The sequence below is a fragment of the Silurus aristotelis genome (assembly GCF_946808225.1).
Source record: "Silurus aristotelis genome assembly, chromosome: 1".
In the NCBI taxonomy this organism is placed as follows: domain Eukaryota; kingdom Metazoa; phylum Chordata; class Actinopteri; order Siluriformes; family Siluridae; genus Silurus; species Silurus aristotelis.
In genome coordinates, this window is record NC_139574.1 from 39,577,535 (window position 1) to 39,600,437 (window position 22,903).

At 38.8% G+C, this 22,903-nt stretch overlaps 4 protein-coding genes across 9 annotated transcripts in view; 3 read left to right on the forward strand and 1 right to left on the reverse strand.

Annotated features, from left to right (window-relative positions):
* LOC310733989 (uncharacterized protein) overlaps nucleotides 1-2,143 on the forward strand; it is a gene marked incomplete at both ends in the record, with an annotated part of 2,279 nt that extends 136 nt beyond the window's left edge. Inside the window, 2 exons of the mRNA XM_083555528.1 lie at nucleotides 1,427-1,792; nucleotides 1,826-2,143. Coding sequence (XP_083411654.1) covers nucleotides 1,427-1,792; nucleotides 1,826-2,143 — 684 coding nt within the window. The remainder of the gene's footprint in view (nucleotides 1-1,426; nucleotides 1,793-1,825) is intronic.
* Nucleotides 1-22,903, forward strand: part of LOC310725165 (eukaryotic translation initiation factor 4 gamma 3-like) — a 250,262-nt gene that overhangs the window by 145,952 nt on the left and 81,407 nt on the right. The window lies entirely within an intron of this gene.
* The window catches only part of LOC310724844 (eukaryotic translation initiation factor 4 gamma 3-like), a 128,643-nt gene that overhangs the window by 75,978 nt on the left and 29,762 nt on the right, over nucleotides 1-22,903 (reverse strand). The gene's annotated exons all lie outside the window — the stretch shown is intronic.
* LOC310733997 (little elongation complex subunit 1-like) lies at nucleotides 9,655-12,457 on the forward strand (the record flags this gene model as incomplete). Its single annotated transcript, XM_083555542.1, has 7 exons — nucleotides 9,655-9,825; nucleotides 10,109-10,277; nucleotides 10,426-10,586; nucleotides 11,438-11,628; nucleotides 11,856-11,956; nucleotides 12,043-12,141; nucleotides 12,264-12,457. The coding sequence occupies exons 2-7, from the start codon at nucleotides 10,139-10,141 to the stop codon at nucleotides 12,455-12,457; spliced, it is 885 nt and encodes a 294-aa protein (XP_083411668.1). The 5' UTR covers nucleotides 9,655-9,825; nucleotides 10,109-10,138.

The window sequence follows — 22,903 nt, forward strand, 5'->3', positions numbered from 1 at the left end:
CCATGGTGGTCTGATCCAAAATAAATTCAAGCTGAGCAACACGTTCCTCCAGTTGTTGTTGTTCTCTCCTCCAGCTCTGGCTTCTCTCAGTTATGTCCTGTTCCTGCTGCTTTCGCTCAGAAGCCAAAGTAGCCTCCAGCTTTTGCACCGTCTGTAGCAGAACGGCTTTCTCTTCTTTCTCTTCTGTTATCTTCTCTATCATTAGAAGAGAAAATGCATCCAAGTCTTTCTCTACTTTCTCCATGTGTTCCAGCTTCTCCTTCAGTTCAGCAATCTGCTTAGTTTTCTTTGTTCTTCTGGTTTGAAAAAACTTTCTCAACCTTCTGAAGAGCTCCATGTTTATGCCTCTTTACTCACAAGCAAAAACTTTGGAAATGAGAGAAACAGAGACGCGTTCCCAATTATAGACGTTGCCTTACTGTGACGTCACAGGGAGATGCCCCCACCCTCCGTCTGTGACGTAACCCGGTCTCTCGGACTATGCGCATGCGCACATTACAGAGGTAAAGAGCGGATAAAATATCATGTCTTCACAGCTTTTCTGTTGTTCCTGAGAGAAGAGCGATATTACAGTCATTAATAAGATAAAAACGGCTGTAAACTGTGTATAAAGCGAGTGAATCCGAGTTGAGAACCGGAAGTTGACCGGAGTGACTCTATGAATGTTGCAGAATCATAAATGACCAGTAGGTGGCAGTGTGATGTGTATTAGAGCTCACTGTCACAGCAGGTCATTAGAAGTAGTGGAGCTCTAATGACGTCATTAATAGCGAGGACAAGACACACAGCAGTTTGGGATTCTTTTATTGACTTTATTGATGAATTGATTTGGAGTATGATTGTGTTTCTGATCAAAGTAAGTTCATGTGTATGGAGTAAAAACAACCTGTACATTTCTCACTTCCAGACAGTATTATGAGATGTTCATCTGCTGGAAGTTCATGTTTAATGCTGCATGTTTTATAGGATTTATGAGCTGGAAGAAATGTTTTACTTTGAAATGTTCTCTTTTAACCAACTGGTACATTTTTATCTATATGCTTCAGATGAGTTTTATAAAAAACACATTTTTACTTATAAAAAATAAAATGTTATTCTGAGTGAAACCAATTGTTTATTAAATGCATTATTCACTAAATAAACATCAATGAAAACTGGATGATTTGTTTTTATTGAATGTAAAAATATTAATTTGAGGATAATTGAACTTAATGAATCGAATAGTTTTGGATTAAATGAAGACTTTACTGAACTAAACAGCACTGAATTGTCCTTTAAATTAACTTAAGTTTACTGAACTAAATACTGTTACTTATATGAAAATAAACCCGGTTTCTTGAACCCTGTTCGGTTTCAGCCCCACTTTTGGGCCTCACAGCTGAAAATGACCTTCCTGACTTTCAATGGTAAAAGTTCCTGACAACAGTGTGCTACATACACAATTTACATCTCTTTTGAAACAACACACTTTGGGCTTTACATCAACAACGACGAGACGGTCTACCTACAGGAGGTTAAAAACCTGGAGAGATGGTGCCAGGAGAACAACCTTCTCCTGAACGTCAGCAAGACTAAGGAGTTGATCGTGGACTTCAGCACAAAGCGGGAGCGGTCATACCAACCTATAAACATCAGCGGGACCCCAGTGGAGAGAGTGGACAGTTTCCGGTACCTTGGTGTTAACATCACACAGGATCTGTCTTGGTCCTGTCACACCAACACCCTGGTGAAGAAGGCCCGGCAGCGTCTGTACCATCTGAGACGCTTAAGGGACTTTAAACTTCCCTCTCAGGTGCTTAAGACTTTCTACACTTGCACCATTGAGAGCGTCCTGACGGGTAGCATCACTTCCTGGTTCGGGAACAGCACCATGCAGGACAGACGAGCCCTCCAGAGGGTGGTGCGTTCAGCTGAACGTACCATCCACACTGAGCTCCCTAACCTGCAGGACATCTATAGCACGCGGTGCAGGACCAGAGCCAGGAAGATTATGAAGGACCTCAGCCATCCCAACAATGGACTCTTTTCTCTGTTGCGTTCAGGAAAACGCTTCCGCTCCCTGAAAGCGAACACAGAGAGAATGAGGAGGAGCTTCTTCCCGCAGGCCATCCAGTGTTTAAACCAGGAAACACCCAGGATCTAGAACTGGCCCACTCTCTCCACCATCATCATCACACTTCTCTGTACATATATTCACCTTCGCACCACGTCACTTTAAAACATATCTCACCGTTCGCACCACGACACTTTAAACTCTGGACTTGCACAGCACAGTGCGCTTTTTATTTTATTCATACCACATGGACCATATTGCACCATATTGCACATGGACACTTTACGGACCTTTACACCACACCATACCGCACACGGACACTTTATGGACAACCCACCACAATTGCCTATTGTTTACATATTGTTTACATTTTTATTTTGTTTACATCTTTCACTACACACTGTTTACTGTTTATATGTATATTTGCTCATACATTATCCTTTTATATATCTATATATTTATGTATCTTTATACCTTATATTCTTTTATTTTATTTATTTATTTTATTTTATTTTATTATATTTTATTTTATTTTATTTCAATAGCCTTTCTTATACCTTATAGTTATTTATCTGCCTCCTTTTTTTCCCCCCATCCTATTCCCTCAAGCCGGACCATCGTACAAAACAATTTACTACATGTCGTACCCTGTATGTATGTGTATGTGATGAATAAAATTTGATTTGATTTGATTTGATTTTAAACTCACCTCTCTGAGCGATCGGGAGTCGTCAGGACGAGGAGCTGTGTCTGTTTCGGCTCATCAATGGTGAATAGAGCAGAAGCTGGAACCTCTGGGGGCACGTGCACAGGCTCTGTTTTATCTGGCTTTGGTGTGACGGCTTGTGCAGGACCGGGCTCAGCTGAAGAGGTAGACTTTTCAGCGCCATCTAATGCAGCAGATTTTACTAAATAACTCTAAAGCTGTTCATCTGTAGACAACAGAGACAGTAGTAATTAAATCACAGACTAGACGAGTCAAAAATCGAAAAGAAAATTATAATTGAGGCTCATATACTCAGTAAATGAACCAGTACTGAAACAAAGAGTAAGCACACGCACCGTTTTCCTCTTCCTCTTGGTAGATGGATGTTGCTGCAGTGAAGGGACCATTGGGAATGGAGTCTGGTTGTACACGGCCTGATCATTATAGTAGAACATCCCTGCAGCCGACACTAATAAGAACAGTATCAGTTTCAATTAAAGACCAACATGTGAGCTGTGAGGATCATAACATCCTACAAGAAAACCAGGCTTTTTGTAAGGATGACTGGAAAGGCATGATCAACTTACCATTTGTTGGGGTAGTAGGTCCAGGGAGTACAGTGTAGCATGTATTGAATCCTGTGGGATGGACTGAGTACTGCTGAGGAGGCACCACATGTACTGGAGCACTGTAATAATACTGGAACACAAACAGCATATAAGTTTGGCATAAAAATCACAAAAATGCTAAAGCTATTTGAAGGTTAACGTAAACAGTATTTGAAACTTGCAGCTATAAAAGGACACACAGAGACAAATTCAGAGCACCAGGGTACACACATGACCCCTGACCTTTCTCACAACTACATCGAACAACCTCCAAGTCTCTACCTTGTCCCTGTGTGCCTCATTACATATAGCACAGTTAGGTATGGTAATGTGGGTGAAGTAATGTGGGTGAGATAAACTCAGGCAATGCAGGAGGGAAAGACAGGGCAGAGTGAGGGAGGAAGTGCAGGCCAGACAGGGGTGGGATTTTAAAGTCAGGCTAGGAAAGGTAGGTAGACCGTATTTCCTGATTAGCACACATTAGCATACAGATATCATTTTGGTCCAAACTCAGTAATGATTTCGTTCAAATAGAGTTAATAGAGTAAGTAGTTTCATTGATTTGTACAATTCTGATATACTTCATGAATAACCTTCACTCTGTTTAATCAAATCAGAGCCGTGTCCTTTTAGAGCGGTTGCCAGTTGCGCTCACATTCCTCTATATGGACATTCATTCCTCTTCGTTTAGTTCCCTTAAAGACAGAGGAAGTGATCAAGGGGTTTACAAAATGAGGCCGTTTGGCTGCCATAAGTAAAATCTAAATGAACAGTGTGTTTAGGTGATGAGGAAGTGATGGGCTTTAGTTTATTCTGTGTGAAAAACAGTGTGTGTTTGAACTGTACATTACCAGCATTTGTTCTTCTGGAGAACTCGCAGTCATGTTCACCACCACAGGATACTGTTGATTAGAACAACGTGAAAATGTCTGTCACTACATTTGACATCATATTTAATGTTCTCTCTTATACTTGCTCAATACAGATCTAGAACATATACAGAATATATATTTGTCAATATTTAGTGTAATTGAAGAAATGAAAATGCAATATTTCTGTATGTTGTTGCAGTTTTAAAGTGAACATTCCTACTGCAGTAAACAAACGTCTGGTCTCAACAACGGCCTTCGATTCAATAGTGGACTTACAATGTTTGCATGTTACTATGACAGCATGACATTTGACTATGACATTTCATTGGTGGATTAAAAAGATTGTTGCACCAATCAGGGATGCTACGTCACAGAGATGGTGACGGCGCGACTCTACATGAGCTCCTGTAGTGTTTCTCTGTAGAAACACACACCCGGGTTAGAGGCGAGCGCCCCCTGCTGGACTTTTGTTCGGTAAGCTTTCCAGTCTATTGATTATTGCTGTTTGTTTCTTGTCTTTCTTCTATCTTAATGTGTACAGGCCACAAATACGTCGTTTTCCATGCTAAGAGCATTCTTTTATTCGTTGATCCATTCCCTGGTATTACTCGAAGCATTAGTGCCCCCGTATGGCACTCATCAGTATTACTGATCACTGCTAGTGATTGGAAGATGGCATCATTTCAGTGACTTGGTTCTTTAGATCATTTCGTTCCTTTGATCAGAAATAATATAAAATGGTACATTTCCAATAAGTAGATACCCATACACACGTCTACATACACGAACTCTGACATTAGTTCCAATAATGAAAATATGACAAGGCAGCTAAAGGACAAATGATGATAAACAGAATGAGTAGCTCACCCTCATCTCTTCTGGTCCGTATCATTCATTCCTTAATTACGTGACTCCCATAATTATTGTAACAATAACATCAAGATTTGGACAAAAAAATAAAAAATACTCGCACAAGAAGATTCATGACATGAACCTTTTTATAAACCGAACAAAATAAAAATTCTTCCATGCAAATGCGTTAACACGATTAATGCTGTTGATAAGACACAATACTTGAGGGACAAAATGTGCTTCCTCAAATCCCCACCTCCTCTTCACCTGGCATCCGTATCAGATCTCGAATCGGCCCATTTATCATTCCTTTCAGAAAATATACACAAAGTGCACGTCACAAAGTCATGATTGTGAACATCACATCAGCTTAGATAACGTCTCATGTAAAAAGTCCACCGCTAAATCTTTCAATCGGACTGATTTGAATCGGAATGACAGGATCGCGGGTACCTGTGCAGCGACATCGAGAACACGAGCACCAGGAAAACAGCGAGTGTGCACCTTACCTTTGTCTCCGGTAGCGCGGACATGCCGGACGATGGAATCTCCAAGAATCACAGTATGACGTTCCGTCTCGCGGAGAGGGGCGAAGCGGTTCTCGGTCGAGATCTCGAAGGCCGGTGGTGGTGGGGGAGACGTCCTGGACCGGGGCTTGGCTCATGTCTTCCGCTGCTGCAGCATCCAGTGTCCGTGGGCCTGGGCAGAGAAACACGCGGAGTTGAGGTGCTGGGAGAGTTAGATTTAACCCAGGAATTTACCTGGGACAAGTGAGCGTCCGTCCGGGATGTTTCCAGCGCCGCTTTCCGCTCTCGCAGCTGGGCATCGAACGAGTTCTCACCTGTGCTCAAAGGCAGACACACAAAAAAGGAGAGATAAATAGTAAAGTTTGTTTAAAAACACAGTCAAACACAGGAAGCTACGTCACAGGAAGCCTGCAAGCAGAGAGTCTCCTTTCCACGTCATGACCTGCTCCCATCCTGCTGCCACCTAAAAAGATAAATAACTAACAACAATCTGCACTTACTTTATCTTTACAGTAAATACATTTACAAATAAATACATAAATACAATATGAAAATAAATAATAATAAATTGGCAATTCACACAACAAACAAATTAAATACATTTTTCACTACAAAGTCATTTTCCTAAAAACAGATCTTTCTTGCTTTGTTTGTTGCAAAGTCATCAATTACATCATCGTTGCAAATCTGACCAGCACTTGTATGGTTGATGTTTATGACAGCGAGGCTGCTGAGGTGCTCTTGTGACATGGTGGGTCTCAGGTATCATTTGATTAGTTTCAGTTTTAAAAAGCTTCTTTCTGCTTCAGCTACAGTCACTGGAAGTGTAAGACAAAGTCTTGTGAAAAAAAAGCTTGTTCACATGAAAGAAAAGTGTCAATGATTTTTTTTTTGAGGCAAATCTCATCTAATGAAGCCACAAGATGTTTTGCATGAAAGTTGTTTTAAAAAGATTTTCACTTTTTCTATCAGTAACTACACTAATAAAGGAGAGGTAGAGGGAAGATTTAAACAATTCACAACAGCCCACAAAATACTTATAATTCTTATTATTATTATCATAACTGCAGTAACACACACACACACACACACACACACAGCTGCATTAATACATTTAAATCGCTATCTCTCTAATCACACTCAATTCCTCCAGGATTAATTACAGGTTGGGTGACCTCTAACCTCTCATGTGGTGCTGATGTTCCTCCTCAGAAGTCCGTCTGCTGTCTGAAGTCTCAGCTCCACCCTCTTCAGGTCATCAGACTTCATCAGGGCTGTGAATTAAACACAACCTATGTTTATCTACACTTATGATACCAGGACGAGAAAAAACCCCTCTGAAGATGTTCTTCTTAAAGACTGAAATCCGTATCAGAGCTCTTTTATAGAAATATATATATGACTGTATAATGCTGCTGCCATTAGGACTTTATTTCACATCACATGAATCTGCTGCACTTGTGAGTGGATTTGATTCGGACTTTTTTGATAAGCGTCTCTAATAGATCAGTGTAATTATTATAATATTAACGCTTAGTGGCGTCTCACCGTCCAGACTACAATTATCTCATACATACAACTGAGCATATCATTTAAACTCACACCTAGAGGTCGACTGATACAGGATGACCAATATATGTTGCTGATTTCTTTTGTCCGATATGTTTGTCCAAATAAAATCTCTACAAATTTAAACCTATTTTGTAATGACACTGAATTGAAATAAAAAAAACTAAATAAAAAATCTGTGTGACATGAACAACTCATATTTCTTGTCCACTTATTACACTATTTATAACTTTTAGAATAAACTTTAAAAACTGGACCAATATAAAGTTTGTTCACAAACTTTTACTAAACTGAGTTTATTTATATGATCATCACCATTCATTACATCGCATTAACTCTGTCTTTGTCCCGCTTTTCTTCTTTTACACTTTTTCTTCTTTTTTATTTAATTTGTATTGTTTTCCAGCACAGTAATGTGATGAATGTAAATAATGTTATGTTTGCATCATTATGTTATAAAACACATATTATCCCATTAAGTTCGGAGCATGCGCAGAAAGAACCGGAGACATGACTGCACAGCGTTTTTTACTCGTTTACTCTGCACACTGCAAACACACCCACATGCAGCACGAGAGTGCCCTCTAATGGCTATCAGATATTATAACATTAATGCAAAAACATTACAAATACTGTGCAACGTATGCAACGCAGAAGCCCCGCCTCTCTGGTAGCGTCCGCGTCCCCGATTGGTGCATCAATTTTCCATGACGAACAAATCAATGGAGACCGAGACAGAAGTACACGGCCCAAAGCCACGCCCTCTTTGCCATGGAAACTGGTACACACACCGCCATTTTTCTGGACAGCTGACAATTAAGACTGTGTGTGGGTAATTTTCTTAAAATAAAAAAGAAACTGACTGTAGACTCGAAAAGTTTAAAGATGCTGAACACAGACACAAACAAGTAATTTTTTTTTTTACTGTTTATACTTTATTTTTACTAATAATTTTTTCTGTAAAAACACCCCCCCCAATATATCATCTATACTGTAGAATTGTTCATGTCACATGATTTCGTCACATTTAATTTATGTAAATGTCTGCAAACAAAATCATCCTACAGATAAAGTGCCAATGAACATTGTGTTCTATCTGAACGTTTCTTTTTCTTTTCCAAAGGAACTCTGGTATTGAAAACCAGCTTCTGGCACTTAAAGGTGTGTATAGTTTGAATGTTTCTGCTTTCAGTGTGTAAGACAGTAAAAGCACATTATTACTGCATGATTCATTTCTATCAAATAAACATATAATGTGATTAGTGTGATCTGAGCACCTTTTCATATCATTCTGTTAACTATTGTACAGCCGAAAACACCAGTAAACATCTGGAAATTCAAGAGCTGAAGTGCAAAATGAGAAGTCTCGAGAAAATCATCTGCCTAATGGAGGTACTTTCTTTTGATTTCAAATGCAGACATAATGAAACTTTAAGTGAGAACTGTGACTAAGTGAAACTAAATGCCATTTGTCTTGTCTCTGGTTTTTGTCTTTGAACCTTAACAGAAAAAACTCAAGAACGAGTTGAACAAAGGTAGTACAATAATCTATCTGAGGTTCTGTATATTTTGATGTGTAAAGTATTTTCATTGAAAATGTAATAAACTGGTGATTGTCATTGCAGAGACAAAGAGTTCCTTCACTCAAACTGACAATAAGCAGAAAGCTGACAAAGGTATTTAAATGTGACTTGTTGTAAACTATTTTCTGGAGAAGATACAATTCGATCTTAGCATGTGCTAAAGCTAGTATGTACGTTCCCCTTCCAAAAGTATTGGAACAGCGAGGCCAGTTGTTTGTTTTGTATGTAATGAAAAAAGAGTCGACAATGCAAATTTCTTTCACCATCCTAATAACCCTTAATGTTTAACAGTCATGTTTTATGTTCTATAAGGAAATAATATACGTCTCTCTGGAAGGGTGTTTGTCAGTGACAGTTTGAATCTTTGTTCCTTGATGTCTGTCCTGTAATGATAAAAAGAGTGGCTGCAAATGCAGATTAAAATGATGTCTAATAAATAAACAGGCACATAAATCCAGATCGTAATCCAAATACCGTCACCATAAATTGGGCAAAACCATAAGGAGAACGTGGAACTAGAGAAAGATCAACATCTTCCAAAAAACACACACCAAAGGCTTCATGAACAGCAGCAAACAACGTCAGCTGAACCTGTTACTTCACATTGAGCTGTAATTAGGAGTCATTCATGATAGAATGTTAATCAGCCGAAGATCTTAATATGGTCACATTTTTCTTTATCCTACAAAGTGAAGTATAAATTCTGGTTATTGTATATAAAATATAAAATAATACATTTAATGTGTTTGTGTTTGCGTGTATCTGATTTCAAATATCCCATCGCAGGAAATCAAACCCAGACAAACCCGAGAGCAAAGAGAACTGCATCAGACACGTCACAAACCACGACTGCTAAAAGACCTCGAATCGATGCTGCACAGCACAAACACAACAAAACACAATCCCTCATCGCTTGTGCACTGGAAACTCTTCATGATGCCAGTTATGATTTATTATCTACTAACTGGGTTTCTGCACTACTTAAAGGGAGATGTAAACTTCCTGGTCTGACAGATGAGGAAAAATCGGTCACATCTGTGTTTTGTGTAAACAAGGTCAGTTATTATCTTCTGTTTTATTTAGTGTGCACAAAATTCAAACAACTTTATTGTTTAGCTGTGGATTTGAGTTTTCTCATTTGTAAAAGTTCATTCAGTGCCCTGATGTTGTTAAAATGAGCAGTAGATATGGTTTGTGGTGTAAAAACGTTTACTCCAGGTTTTGGTTTAAACAAAGCCTAGTAGTTTTCCTACACATCTAATAGTTTTATATACATGATTTGAGTACATGTTTGATTTAGTTGGATATTGGATGATCCTTTTCTTCTGGTTTATTTAGTCTTTAGCGGAGACGTTTCTGACAGTCATCATGGACAAGATCAAGGCAGAGAAAAAGTCTATGTCACATAACGTCCTGCAGTTTCTCTGTCGGGTTTATGTAGCCTTATGTCAGCAGAGAGGAGACACTCATAAAGTGCACGCCCTCGCCTACAGACTTCTTAAAGAAGGTGAGATTATATTGACATTTCATTACATATCTACTAAAAATGATTCAGACAATGATACAAAGAAGCAAAATGTGTCTTGTTCTTGGTTTTGTATTTCTCTCTATACAGTGTATTTTAAGTCTGTGGTATTGTTTTGTTTCCTTTGCAGACTTTCCTGAAGCCCCTAAATTAATAATGGTCATGGTGACAGCATGGCCATGTGTTTTTTCCTATGACGGCCCTTTATGCAGAGCCATACACATCGTGACCAAAATGAAAGCGGACGGAGACATTTTATGCTTGCTCAGCAAATATCTGCACTGGGATAGGGTAAGTAGCTGATTCTTATCAACACAGTCATCAGAACAGTCAACAACTACAACAACAGTCAACAACTAGTTTTGATTCCCAAGTCTCAGTGTAATCTAGTGGAGCTAATTCGTTTTTTTGCTTCACAATTTGTGTTACAAGTCACTATTTGAGGATATTATTCTTTGCATTAGTGTGAGGTAATGCTGATGACCATTTGCAGAGAATGCCTCAGACTGCACTTCTCTTAAAGGGAAAAAAAACACGACTGTAAATGACATTTCTTAATGACACTGCTGATGACAAAAGCCTCAAACTGCATACTCATGTACTATTCTAGAGCATTATTTACCCCTGCTACTGTCTGATACATAAACCCTATAGTAAAGTGTGCTACTTCACATGTCAATTAAAAAATCTGTCATTCAGAGGTCATTTTCTAGAACTCCTCCTTATATTAGTGTTAATAAATGGAGTTATAACCATAAAGAGCAGAGGTCCCCTGGTGGTCTAGTGGTTAAGATGCAGCGCTCCCACCGCTGCGACCCGGGTTCGATTCCCGGTCAGGGAACCATCCCCAGCCACTCTTAGTGCCGGTCCCAAGCCCGGATAAATTGGGGAGGGTTGCGTTAGGAAGGGCATCCAGCGTAAAACATGTGCCAAATCAAACGTGCGGAGGATCCGCTGTGGCGACCCCTAACGGGAGAAGCCGAAAAGAAAGTTTATAACCATAAAGAGCAGAATGCACAGTTAGAGCACAACCTCCCTGTTCTAAAGATCTGCAATTGTGATTGGTTGTGACCTTTCCATCATCACCATATTATTGTAAACATCTTTTTAATGAACTGAAGAAAAGATGTTTTCTCTGCCAGGTTCCTCCTGGAAACATCTGCAGCACCATCACCAGCACACTGAACGCTCTTCTGGAAGACAAACGTCTGACATTCCAGAAGAGCCGCTGGTATGGTGATGATCTCTGTCCTACCGCCTGGGACTACGTATTCAGTCTGGATCTTCTTTGTGCACAACTGGGCTGGATGTGGACCGACACCCATGTTATTCGGTACTGAATGCAAAACCGCGTCATCGTGTTTAATTCCCAGATTTTTAGTTTCAAAAATAATAATCATTTGATAGATTGCAGTCCTACAAATGTGAGACTCATATGAGACAGTGTGTGTCTCAATAATCAAGTGGCTGAAATTTTTGCCATTCTTGTTGCATGAACTCACAATTGGTCAATCAGTTACTGCTACAAACACTTAATATATCCAATTTTTTATTTAATAGAAAAAGAGTTTGGTTGATCTTGAACACTTGGCTGTTGGAAACACAAACAAAGCGAAGGCAGTTTAGAAACGTCTCTGTTGCAGCAGTTATCAGGCTACTTGGTAAGTTTACTGTAAATCCTGTTTTGGAGCACATTATTTCTGGATTTTTCAGTTTTTCACTCATGGTCTTTGTCCTTCTCAAACAGGGCGACTTGGCCAACAAGGCCTTAAGGAGAACCTGGCAGCATCAGTGGAAAATCTGACAAAACGCATTATTGAGTTTGGGACACAAAAAGACTTGGAAGGTACTGTATTACTAAATCATCAAATCTTTATCAATCTTTATCTTTATTCTATAAATTTTAGTTTTCTATTATAAAGAAAGTGCTTCAGTAAGTTCTAATTTTATCATGTATCTTGTGTGCAGATATGCCGTGGGAGGTGCAGCTGTCATTAATCTATGCCAGTCATGATCTTGCACCCAGCAACCCCAAAGCCACTCTCAAGACTTTGCAATTATGGCAGCAAAAGTTCACAAAGCCTGTTCCCCCAGCGGTCACCAATTGCATTAGTCAGATCAGCTTCCTGTCGTCCAAAAAAAAGCCAAATAATCTTTTATAGATTCTAATTATAGAAATGTATGTCTTTATAAATAAATAAATAAATAAAATATATAATAGATCTGCACAGCGTTATTGGTCATCATTTATAATTTAAATATTATAATAATAAATTGATAGGGAGTCTACTGAGAGGCCAACAGCAATACTTAAGGAACTACAGGAAGTTCTGGCAGGTACTGCACTCCTTGCATGTGACCATCATCTCCTGTATTCTGTACAAGTCTTAGCTGTCTGGTAGGAGGTAAGAAGGAAGCTGTTTCTTACAGAGAATAATATTCAATTCTGTCTGTATTGTCAAGAGATTCATTAGGTTCCCTGGTGGTCAAGTGGTTAGGATGCGGCGCTCTCACCGCTGCGGCCTGGGTTCGATCCCTGGTCAGGGAACCAACCCCAGCCATTAGGGTTGCACAAGCCTTAGTGCCGGTCCCAACCCTTCCTAGGGTTGCGTTAGGAAGGGCATCCAGCGTAAAAACATGTGCCAAATCAAACATGTGGATGATCTGCTGTGGCGACCCCTAACGGGAAAAGCCGAAAGAACGTTTTTTTATGATGTACACATTTTTTTCTAAGTTCAGCATCTTTGGATGATGTAAAGCACAAAGTGTGTTGTTTCAAAAGAGATGTAAATTGTGTATGTAGCACACTGTTGTCAGGAACTTTTACCATTGAAAGTCAGGAAGGTCATTTTCAGCTGTGAGGCCCAAAAGTGGGGCTGAAACCGAACAGGGTTCAAGAAACCGGGTTTATTTTCATATAAGTAACAGTATTTAGTTCAGTAAACTTAAGTTGATTTAAAGGAGAATTCAGTGCTGTTTAGTTCAGTAAAATCTTTATTTAATCCAAAACTATTCGATTCATTAAGTTCAATTATCCTCAAATTTATATTTTTACATTCAATAAAAACAAATCATCCAGTTTTCATTAATGTTCATTGAATGACATTTTATTTTTTATAAGTAAAAATGTTTTTTATAAAACTCATCTGAATCATTTAGTTTTACAATAAATACAATACAATACAGTGTGCACGTGTAAGAGAAAGAGAGAGAGAAAGAAAGAGAGAGAGAGAGAGAGAGAGCGGTGGGCGGAGCATCTCATTGTGACGTCACAGTAGGGCAACACCTATGTAAGTCAGAACGCGTCTATGGTTCCCACATTTCCGAGATTTCTGCCTGTGAGTAAAGACACATAAACATGGAGCTCTTCAGAAGGTTGAGAGAGTTTTTTCAAAGCAGAAGAAAGAAGAAATCTGAGCAGATTGCTGAAATGAAGGAGAAGCTGGAACACATGGAGAAAGTAGAGAAAGACTTGGATGCATTTTCTCTTCTAATGATAGAGAAGATAACAGAAGAGAAAGAAGAGAAAGCCATTCTGCTACAGACGGTGCAAAAGCTGGAGGCTACTTTGGCTTCTGAGCAAAAGCAGCAGGAACAGGATATAACTGAGAGAAGCCAGAGCTGGACGAGAGAACAAAAACAACTGGAGGAACGTGTCGCTCAGCTTGAGGTCACATTAAGAAGAAAGAAAGGAAAGAAGGCAAAACTAGACATGAAGAAGAGTAATAACTTACAGCTCCAGACCACCAGGGAGCTCCAGGATTCCCTGAATCACTCTGAGGAAAAGAAGTGTGCAGATCATCAGAGCGATCATTTGAGGAGCGACAGAGAGCGACTGGAGCAACGTCTTGCTCTGCTGGTGACCACTTTAAATTTTGAACAAAATAAATTTGAAAAGGAAAAAGAGATGATCAAACTAGACATGGAGAAAATGACCACCAGACATTTTCAAACCATCAGAGAGCTGCAGGATTCCCTGAATCATTGTGTCGAAGAGAAAAATAATTTAATGAGAGACAGAGAGCGACTGGAGGAACGTGTTGCTCAGCTGGAGGCCACTTTAAAATTTAAGCAAAATAAATTTGAGAAAGGAAAAAAAGAAGACCAAATTAGACATGGAGGAGATGATCAGCTTACAGCTCCAAATCACCAGGATCTCCAGAATTCCCTGATTCACTGTGAGGAAGAGAAGAAGACTGCAAAGGATGAGAGCGATCATTTGATGACAGACAGAGAGCGACTGGAGGAATATGTTGCTCTGCTGGAGGAAACTTTAAAATTTAAGAAAAATAATTGGAAGGAAAAACTAAAGGTTAAACGACAGATCGGTCACTTTATACACAACTTCTTCAATAATTCATTAAGAACAGGAAATGGCAGCAGTGGAGAGCAAAAAATCTTCTAATCTCTGGGCAGGTAAGATTCAGCATATGAAACACGTTATACATATAATAAAGTACAAAAAAAAAATCTATGTTTATTGTAATATTTAATCAAAAGTACATGTTTAAATATTGTGTGTGTTTTGTTTTTATTATTAAACTGTTGGACTTAATTTAAATTTAACTAAGAAATAAAATCCACTTGATAAAATGTTGGGAAAATGTGACAAAAGTAAATGATATTAAAATAAAGGTTAAAAAGTAAAACTAAATTAAAATTCTATTTATTTATTTCAATAACCATTCAGTTTGATCAATTCAGTTAAAAAAAGATTTGGTTCAGTAATTTTGACTCCTTTGAATCAGTTCAAGTAACTCAGTTCAAAAGAGTTAAATAATAAAGTCCAGAAGAGTCGGTTCACTGGTTTCCACTATTTCCACTATCATACGACACTCAGTCACATGACGCTAATTAAACAGTTCCTCATCGTCATTATCGCACAATATGAACAGTTCAGACTCATATACACGTTACTGATCAACCAACACACATCTTTACCTTTTAATACCACAAAACTCACCAGAATCCCATTGTTCAAGATCTGAGTTTGCATTTTCTCTCACACAATGACATCAGTACACATCTAATTCCATATACAACCATTTTTACACATTACAAACTGTGTACTCACCAAAATCCAAAGAAATAAACACGTAGGTATGTATTTTATCCTCTTTGACTTTATTTTCTTGCCCTGAATTATGCTGCTGCTCATCATACATTCTTATAGGAAAACCAAGGACCAATTAACATCTGTTTACAGGCTCCATTTGGCCCTGGGACCAGATTTTGGATCCCTCTGAGATAACTAGAGTGCTCATGGAGAAGTTATTTCCAAATCTCCCAAAACACACTGAATTTGAAGATGAATTCAATTTTTCGAACTAAAAGTCTCAGCAATGAAGTCAGTCAATGTCAGTGAGATGTGCTCCTGCTGAAGTAGAGCAGTTCATGCTGAAACCCCTGCAACAGCTGGAGCTCTGTTCTTTATTAAACTCCACCATTTATAACTTCACCTCTAAAACACAATGAAGTTTCAATACTGTAATGTTCATTTGTTGCTGGTTTCAGGAAAACATTCAATTTAATTTTCTTATTTCATGCGTGTGTATCACAATCACTTCACATAAAATTACAATAATTACAATCCAGACCACTCAAAATCATTTACATTGTAGGACGGAGTCTTTATTTTTATTTGTAAATTATTATTATTATATCTAAATATCACTGTAATCACTCTGATCACATGACCTGCTTTACACATGAGTCCCAAAGCACTTAAAGCACCAACAATAAAATAATATTATTTTAATACAAAATTACCTTCAAATATCAATCTAGAAAAATGGCCCTGAATCCTGTATGTACACAAAACAGACAAATGAAGCTCATTTAAAATGCTTTCACTTAATCTACATTCTGTTTATATGAAGTGTTTCCACAGTTTGCATGTTAATTGGCTGGATGGAGCATTTAAGCATTATGCATTTTATGTGAATTTATGAACCACATCTGGCTGGAAAAGACAAGTGTCCAAATACTTTTGACCACACAGTGTGTATCGGCTGAAAACAGCAGTTTCGGATTCGTGTTTCCACTGGGATTCAACTCTGTAATATTACTTTTGATTTTTATTATATGAAATATGGTATATTATATATTTGATATTATTTGTTTGGACTTTTCTTTCCTCAGCATCACTTGGATTTTCCTCCTGTAGCTCCGAGAGACGCCGTGTTCCAGGTGGAGGATGAAGACCCTCTGCCGGGATAAAGCGAACTGTACGACCCCTGGAAGAGTGAGTTTCTGAGCTTTATGGATTTTATTTTCTTTAAAACACAGAGTTTATCATTTATTATTATTATAATTATTATTATTGAGAAACAAATCACCCATAAAATCCCCAAACAGGTGGAAAGGTGATGAGGACCATCGGTACCGGAGTGAAGAGGGGAAAAGAGATGTTCCTCATTTTATGTTTACTCCTGATCATTAGCATAAAGATCACAGACTTGCAGGAAAAAGTGGATACATTTGTCTAAAATAAATATATATAAGGGTGATGAAGGAAAAGTCAAATCTAAATGAAGTTTGTCACTTTTTTGTTTCTTGTCATTATTTGTTGTCCTCCCCATGTGCTGCTGTACACAGGTGAACAGAGACGTCCATTCCACACCAAGCTTTTTACAGAAATCACCAAATCTTGATTTTATTACTGCTGAGATGATTTTATAGGAGTTTAGTTTCTTATTTTAATACCAATATAAAAAATCCCATACATATTGTGGTGTAGTCGTGGACCAGTTGAGAAAACACTAAGTGCTTGTAAAAAGACTGGCAGCAGATCAAAATCAATCACATCTTTTATTAATGTTTTTTCTTTTTTAAATACATTTTTGGACTTGAATGTATTCAATAAAAACATATGTATTACAGTTAATTTACCTTGTTATTAATTTACCAGATTATTTTATTCTTATGATAATTTCTTACTTACAAACGTCTTAATAAGTAGATGATTATAATTGAAAGATAAACAGAGACTATAAATACTACCATGTGTTTAAGTAAAACATCTGTTTGTGTTCAGAGAAGGTAAGTATAATGAATAATCTAAGGGAAATTTAATAAAGTATTTGTTAAAAGTGCAGTGTTGTCAGGAAACAGAAGGAAGCGAGGCCAGGTAACATGAATTAATGATTTATTGTCTAATATCTCATAACACACATCTGACACGCGCTAATCACGTGTTCTCTCATTCTCTATTTTCAATGCACTTCTACTCCCCCTAATGGTCACTTTAAGTATAACAACAACAGGTCACCACATGCAGTACAAACTAATTACACCTCAAATTAAACCGCACAATTTTTATCAAAATCACATTCCAAACTGCAAACACGTGTTTTCTATTAAATAATATAATTCTAAATAGTTTAATACCCTACTGTGTCTAAACAGAGGCGCGCTATAGGAACTCGTGTAGGGTTTACAATCACACAAAAAAACACCCGTTTTCAGCTTCCGTGTCTGCATTTGAACCTTTGAAGCCCCGCCTCTTTTGTGACGTCGGTATCTCTGATAGCGCCCTGGACTCGCTTTTATTGTCATGACAACTTTGTTGTGCTGCTGTTCAACACAAACATTTACTGATCACAGCAATGAAGCGCAAACAAACAGCTGAAATGTTTTTAATTGTTTTTAGTGATAAGCGTCAATGTTTTGAACAATCCGCTCTCCAAGACGACAAAAAAGATTTTTCAGCCAGAAAGAGCGACTTTCAGAAGAAAGAAGGAGAAATAATGACAGATAATAAGACGGGTAACAGCTACAGCTGCTTCTCCTGCTGTCAACTTTATTCAACTTTATTGTCATTGTACAGAGAACAAGTCCAGAGACAATGAAATATAGTTATCATTTAGTTCCTAAAACCACATTAAATATGAATCTGTCATGCAGGAAATATAAAATGATTTTGTACTGACTGAGTAATGCAGCACTTATAAAATCTTTGTACTACAACATTGTGTGTGTTTAAGACTGGTGCAGTATTGCATGACTCTGTTCTGTTCACTGTTTTAACTAGAAGTTTATCATGATTTCTGTTTAACTTAAACTTTGTTTTTTTATTTTGTAGATAAATTTAACGTTGCCAAGTGCAGAGATAAAAAAGGCAACATCAGAAGGCCAATGAATGCCTACATGGTTTGGGCGAGGAAACAGAGGCCCATCTTTTCCAAGGCCAATCCAAATAGCAGCTCTGCAGAGATCAGCATGCAGCTTGGGATCCAGTGGAACAAACTGAGTGAAGAACAGAAGAAACCCTACTACACTGAATCATGGAGGCTTAAACAGGAACATGAACAGTTGTTTCCTGGTAGGTGAACTTCCTTTATAGACAAATGGCAAAATAACAAAACAAACGCATCAATTCTGACACTTTTATTGTTTTTATGTTGCCTCTTACTCTTTAAATTCTTCTTTTCTATCATGTAGATTGGGTTTATAAACCGCTTCCAAAGAAGGGAAGGAGAAAAGGCAGTGTGCAGAGTAGTGACTCACAGAGGAGACCTGATCATCAACCAAACCACCACATAGTCATGAACATGCCAGAAGAAGTACCAGTCCATGACCTCGTGCCTAAAGTTAGTGATCAGTTCCCCGGCCTTAGCCACCAAGAACTGCTGTCTCCTAAAAACATCTGCTTTGATCCTCCTCTTTTCCCTTCTGTTTCTGAGTCGACTTTCTGCCAGACCAAGTGAGTTAGTAAACTGCATTGGAACAGTTTCAGAAGAATGACATGCAAATGAAGTTTTACTCTGCATCTTAAATAATCGCCATAATCGCCACTCATTTACTTTAATATGCAGCTAAAATTGTGCACTTCTGTTTACAGCACCTGCTATGGGTCTGAGTGTACAAGCAGTGAGGTTCAGCTCGAGGACGAGGAGGAAATCACTTTGCTCAACAACGACATCTTTTCCATTTTAAATGAGGAATATGGCTTTTTTATCCAGTCTGGAGCCCAGAATCATACTGAAGACCCCCACAACAGCACAGAGATCCTGGATTCTGTACCAGCCTTTGATGTCGACAGCTTCGAGGATCTGTTGAAGAAACTTGAAGAGATGGAAAATGATTCAGGAATAGAGGAAGATGGTGAAATACGAACATTTCATGTACTTTAGTGTGCATGTTGTTTCACCATCTTTAATTTATATTAAATTCTAATTTAGTTTTATTTAAAGGAATAAAGATTTTCAATTCAAATCATGTCTAATGTCTCTTCATCACAGAGAGCATTCAATCACTTTCCTGAAATCCACTTTAGTAAATTCAGTGATGTTTGATGTTCCTTAAAGAGAAGGAATTTGACAGAAAATCAAATGAGTTTCACTACAGGAATCGCTCTGGGCGTGACCAACTACAGAAGCTCCTATGACACTACTTCTGTCTTAACAGGTCTCCCTGTCTGTCCCCACCCTTACAATGTCATTCACACTTTCTTCCCATGAAGGACCACATCAAGCTCTCTCAGCATATCCACTTTTTAATGAGTTCAGGGAGGTTGCATCTCACCCATGTCCTTCTTCATATGGAGGAACCATCTCGGGACCCTCACCTGATGTTCATCGCGCGCATGGGCCCTGTAACCGCAATGGACAAAAAGCATTTAGAATCAGAACCTCAAGGGCATGGCTCCACTGGGGCTCGAACCCAGGACCTTCTGCGTGTAAAGCAGACGTGATGACCGCTACACTATGGAACCTAAGTTTATTAATTAAACTTAGAAAACTCATTGACTCAAATGTCACAGTCATCTCTACTGTTTTGAGCGTGTTAAGCTCCAGGTTTTTATGACTGCACCATGTCTCTCAGGTCTTTCTTCACTGAAGCAGGGTCGTTGGCTGAAAACTGATTTTCCAGCTTTTTAGAGTAGCTCCTCTTAGACACTTAATGAGGATCAATGATGAGGATTAATCTTCCTCATATTAATGAATTAATCATGTACTACAGTATTTGAAAAGAACTTGAAATCCTGTCAACTGAGAACAGAAAGCTGAGGGTACATTGGGAACAAGTTTCTCAAAAATGTATAGTTGCAATCTTGAAAACATTTTGCCTGAATTGATATTTCTGCTCATTCATACTGTTTAGTTGACTGTGTGGTTCCATAATGTAGTGGTCATCACATTTGTTTTACACACAAAAACTCCTGAGTTAAACCCCCAGTGGAACCATGCAGCTGGCAAACATGAATAAGGTTTATATTTTTGTGACCAGTTATGTTAAGAAAGCGAAGATATTCCCTCAAATTTTAACACAATTCAGCAAATAAAAATAACAGGTTGGCCTTTTTCTGCATTGTGCTTGTAACAGCATTGGACAAAAAGCATTTCACAAGTAGAATCAGACTCAAGTGCATGGTTCTACTGGGGATCAAACCCTTCTGTGTGTAAAGCAGATGTGTTGACCACTACCCTATGAATCCACACAAGCACCTGCACAGCATAAATAAGCCGAAATAACGATTCAGGTAATATGTTTCCAGATTGCAACCTTTCAGCTTTGGGAAACTTGTTTCCAATGTACCCTCAGCTTTTTGTTCTGTTTGTTTCTTTAAGGAGAGGAATGTGGAAGGGCAGATGGTGGTAGATTTTTGCTAAAAGTATGGAAATGGCTGTGGTGAACACATTTTAAAAAGGAGGAGGATCATAGGGTGACGTATAAGAGTGGACTGTCAGGTGTTGGCAGGGGACAGTGTGGCTAGACAGCATTGGATGGTGGCCTGTAGGATGGTTTTGGAGGTGAAGAATAAGAGGAGGAGAGTGAGGAATGAAAGAAGAATAAGATGGTGGAAAGTAAAGGTAGAAGACTGTAGTATGAGATTCAGTGGTGAAGAGGTGCTGGATGATTGGGCCACTACTACAGAGGTGATAAGGGAGACTTGGTACTTGGTGTAACATCTGGAAAGAGAAACAAAGAAAAGAAATGTGGTGGTGGAATGAGGAAGTGCAGAAAAGCATACGGAGAAAGAGGTTGAAGAAACAGGATTTGGATGGACAAAAAGATGAGCAAAGTAGGCAGGAGTACAAGAAGATAAAGCAGCAGGTGAAGAGGGATGTGGCAAAAGCCAAGGAAAAGGCATATGAGGAGCTGTAGGAGAAGTTGGACACTAAGGAAGGAGAAAAGGATTTGTAGCGATTTGCCAGGCAGAGGGACCGAGCTGGGAAGGATGTGCTGCAAGTTAGAGCAGTAAAGGATGGAGATGGAAATGTGTTGACTAGTGAGGAAAGTGTGTTGAGAAGATGGGGGGAGTGTTTTGAGCAGCTGATGAACGAGGAAAATGAGAGAGAGAGAGAAGGTTGGATGGTGTGGAGATGGTGAAGCAGAAGGTGGATAGGATAAGTAAGGAGGAAGTGAGAGCAGCGATTAAGAGGATGAAGAGTGGAAAGTCGGTAGGACCAGATGACATGGAGATGTTTAGAAGAGATTTCAGTGGAGTTTTTAACAAGATTGTTTAACAGGATTTTGGAAGGTGAGAAGATGCCTGAGGAATGGAGAAGGAGTGTGCTGGTACTGATCTTTAAGAATAAGGGAGATGTGCAGACCTGCAGTAACTACAGGGGAATTAAGTTGATCAGTCACATCATGAGGTTATAGGAAAGAGTGGAAGCCAGGCTTAGAGAAGAGGTGACCATCTGTGAGCAACAGAATAGTTTCATGCTGAGGAAGAGCACCACAGATGCAATATTTGCTTTGAGAATGTTGATGGAGAAGTATAGAGAAGGTCAGAAGCAGTTGCATTGTGAGTTTGTGGATTGTAGAGGACAGAGTAGTATGGAGACGAATGATCCCCTAATGGGAGCAGCCAAAAAAAGAAGAAGAAGTAGTAGTCATGTGTAGAAATATTAGTTGTATTGTTATTACTGACACATTCAGGGGTGTAGCCATCATTTCAAAATTGAGAGGAACAGAAGAGTCAAATGTAATAATAATAATATTCATTCATTCATTCATTTTCTCCCGCTTATCCGTAATTCGGGTCGCGGGGGCAGCAGTCTAAGCAGGCCCCCGCCTTCGACTGCTGCCCAATCCTCACAGCACCGTCCCTTACGGTCCCTCCTGCAGGTGGTGAGCCCACGGGAAGGCGGCCCCATGTCACTCCGACGTCACAGACCTTGATATTTCCCTCGTAAGGGACCCCCGGAGCATAGAGGGTTAAGGGCCTTGCTCAAGGGCCCAGGAGTGGCAGCTTGGCGATACTGGGGCTTAAACCCCAGACCTTCCGATAATAATAATAATAATAATAATGATAATAATAATAATAATAATAATAATAATAATAATAATAAAATGGTATAATTGACAGGGTTTATTTTCTCTTACTCCTTTTAGACTGGGCCTTAAAAACGTGAACACAGGAATTTACACTGTTAAATGTAAATGTCCCCCAAATCCCCCAGGTGTTCTACACCAGATCAAATGACCCCTGACCCACACAATAATGCAGTGCTGCACACTAAGTTACCCTTCATCTGATAAAACTTAAACTAGACATGGATTATAATGAAGTTAGCTCACCCTGTTTAGCAAGTCTAATTTCACAATCTCTTTTTTCCAGTTTATACACACACACATATATACTTAGTAAACGATAA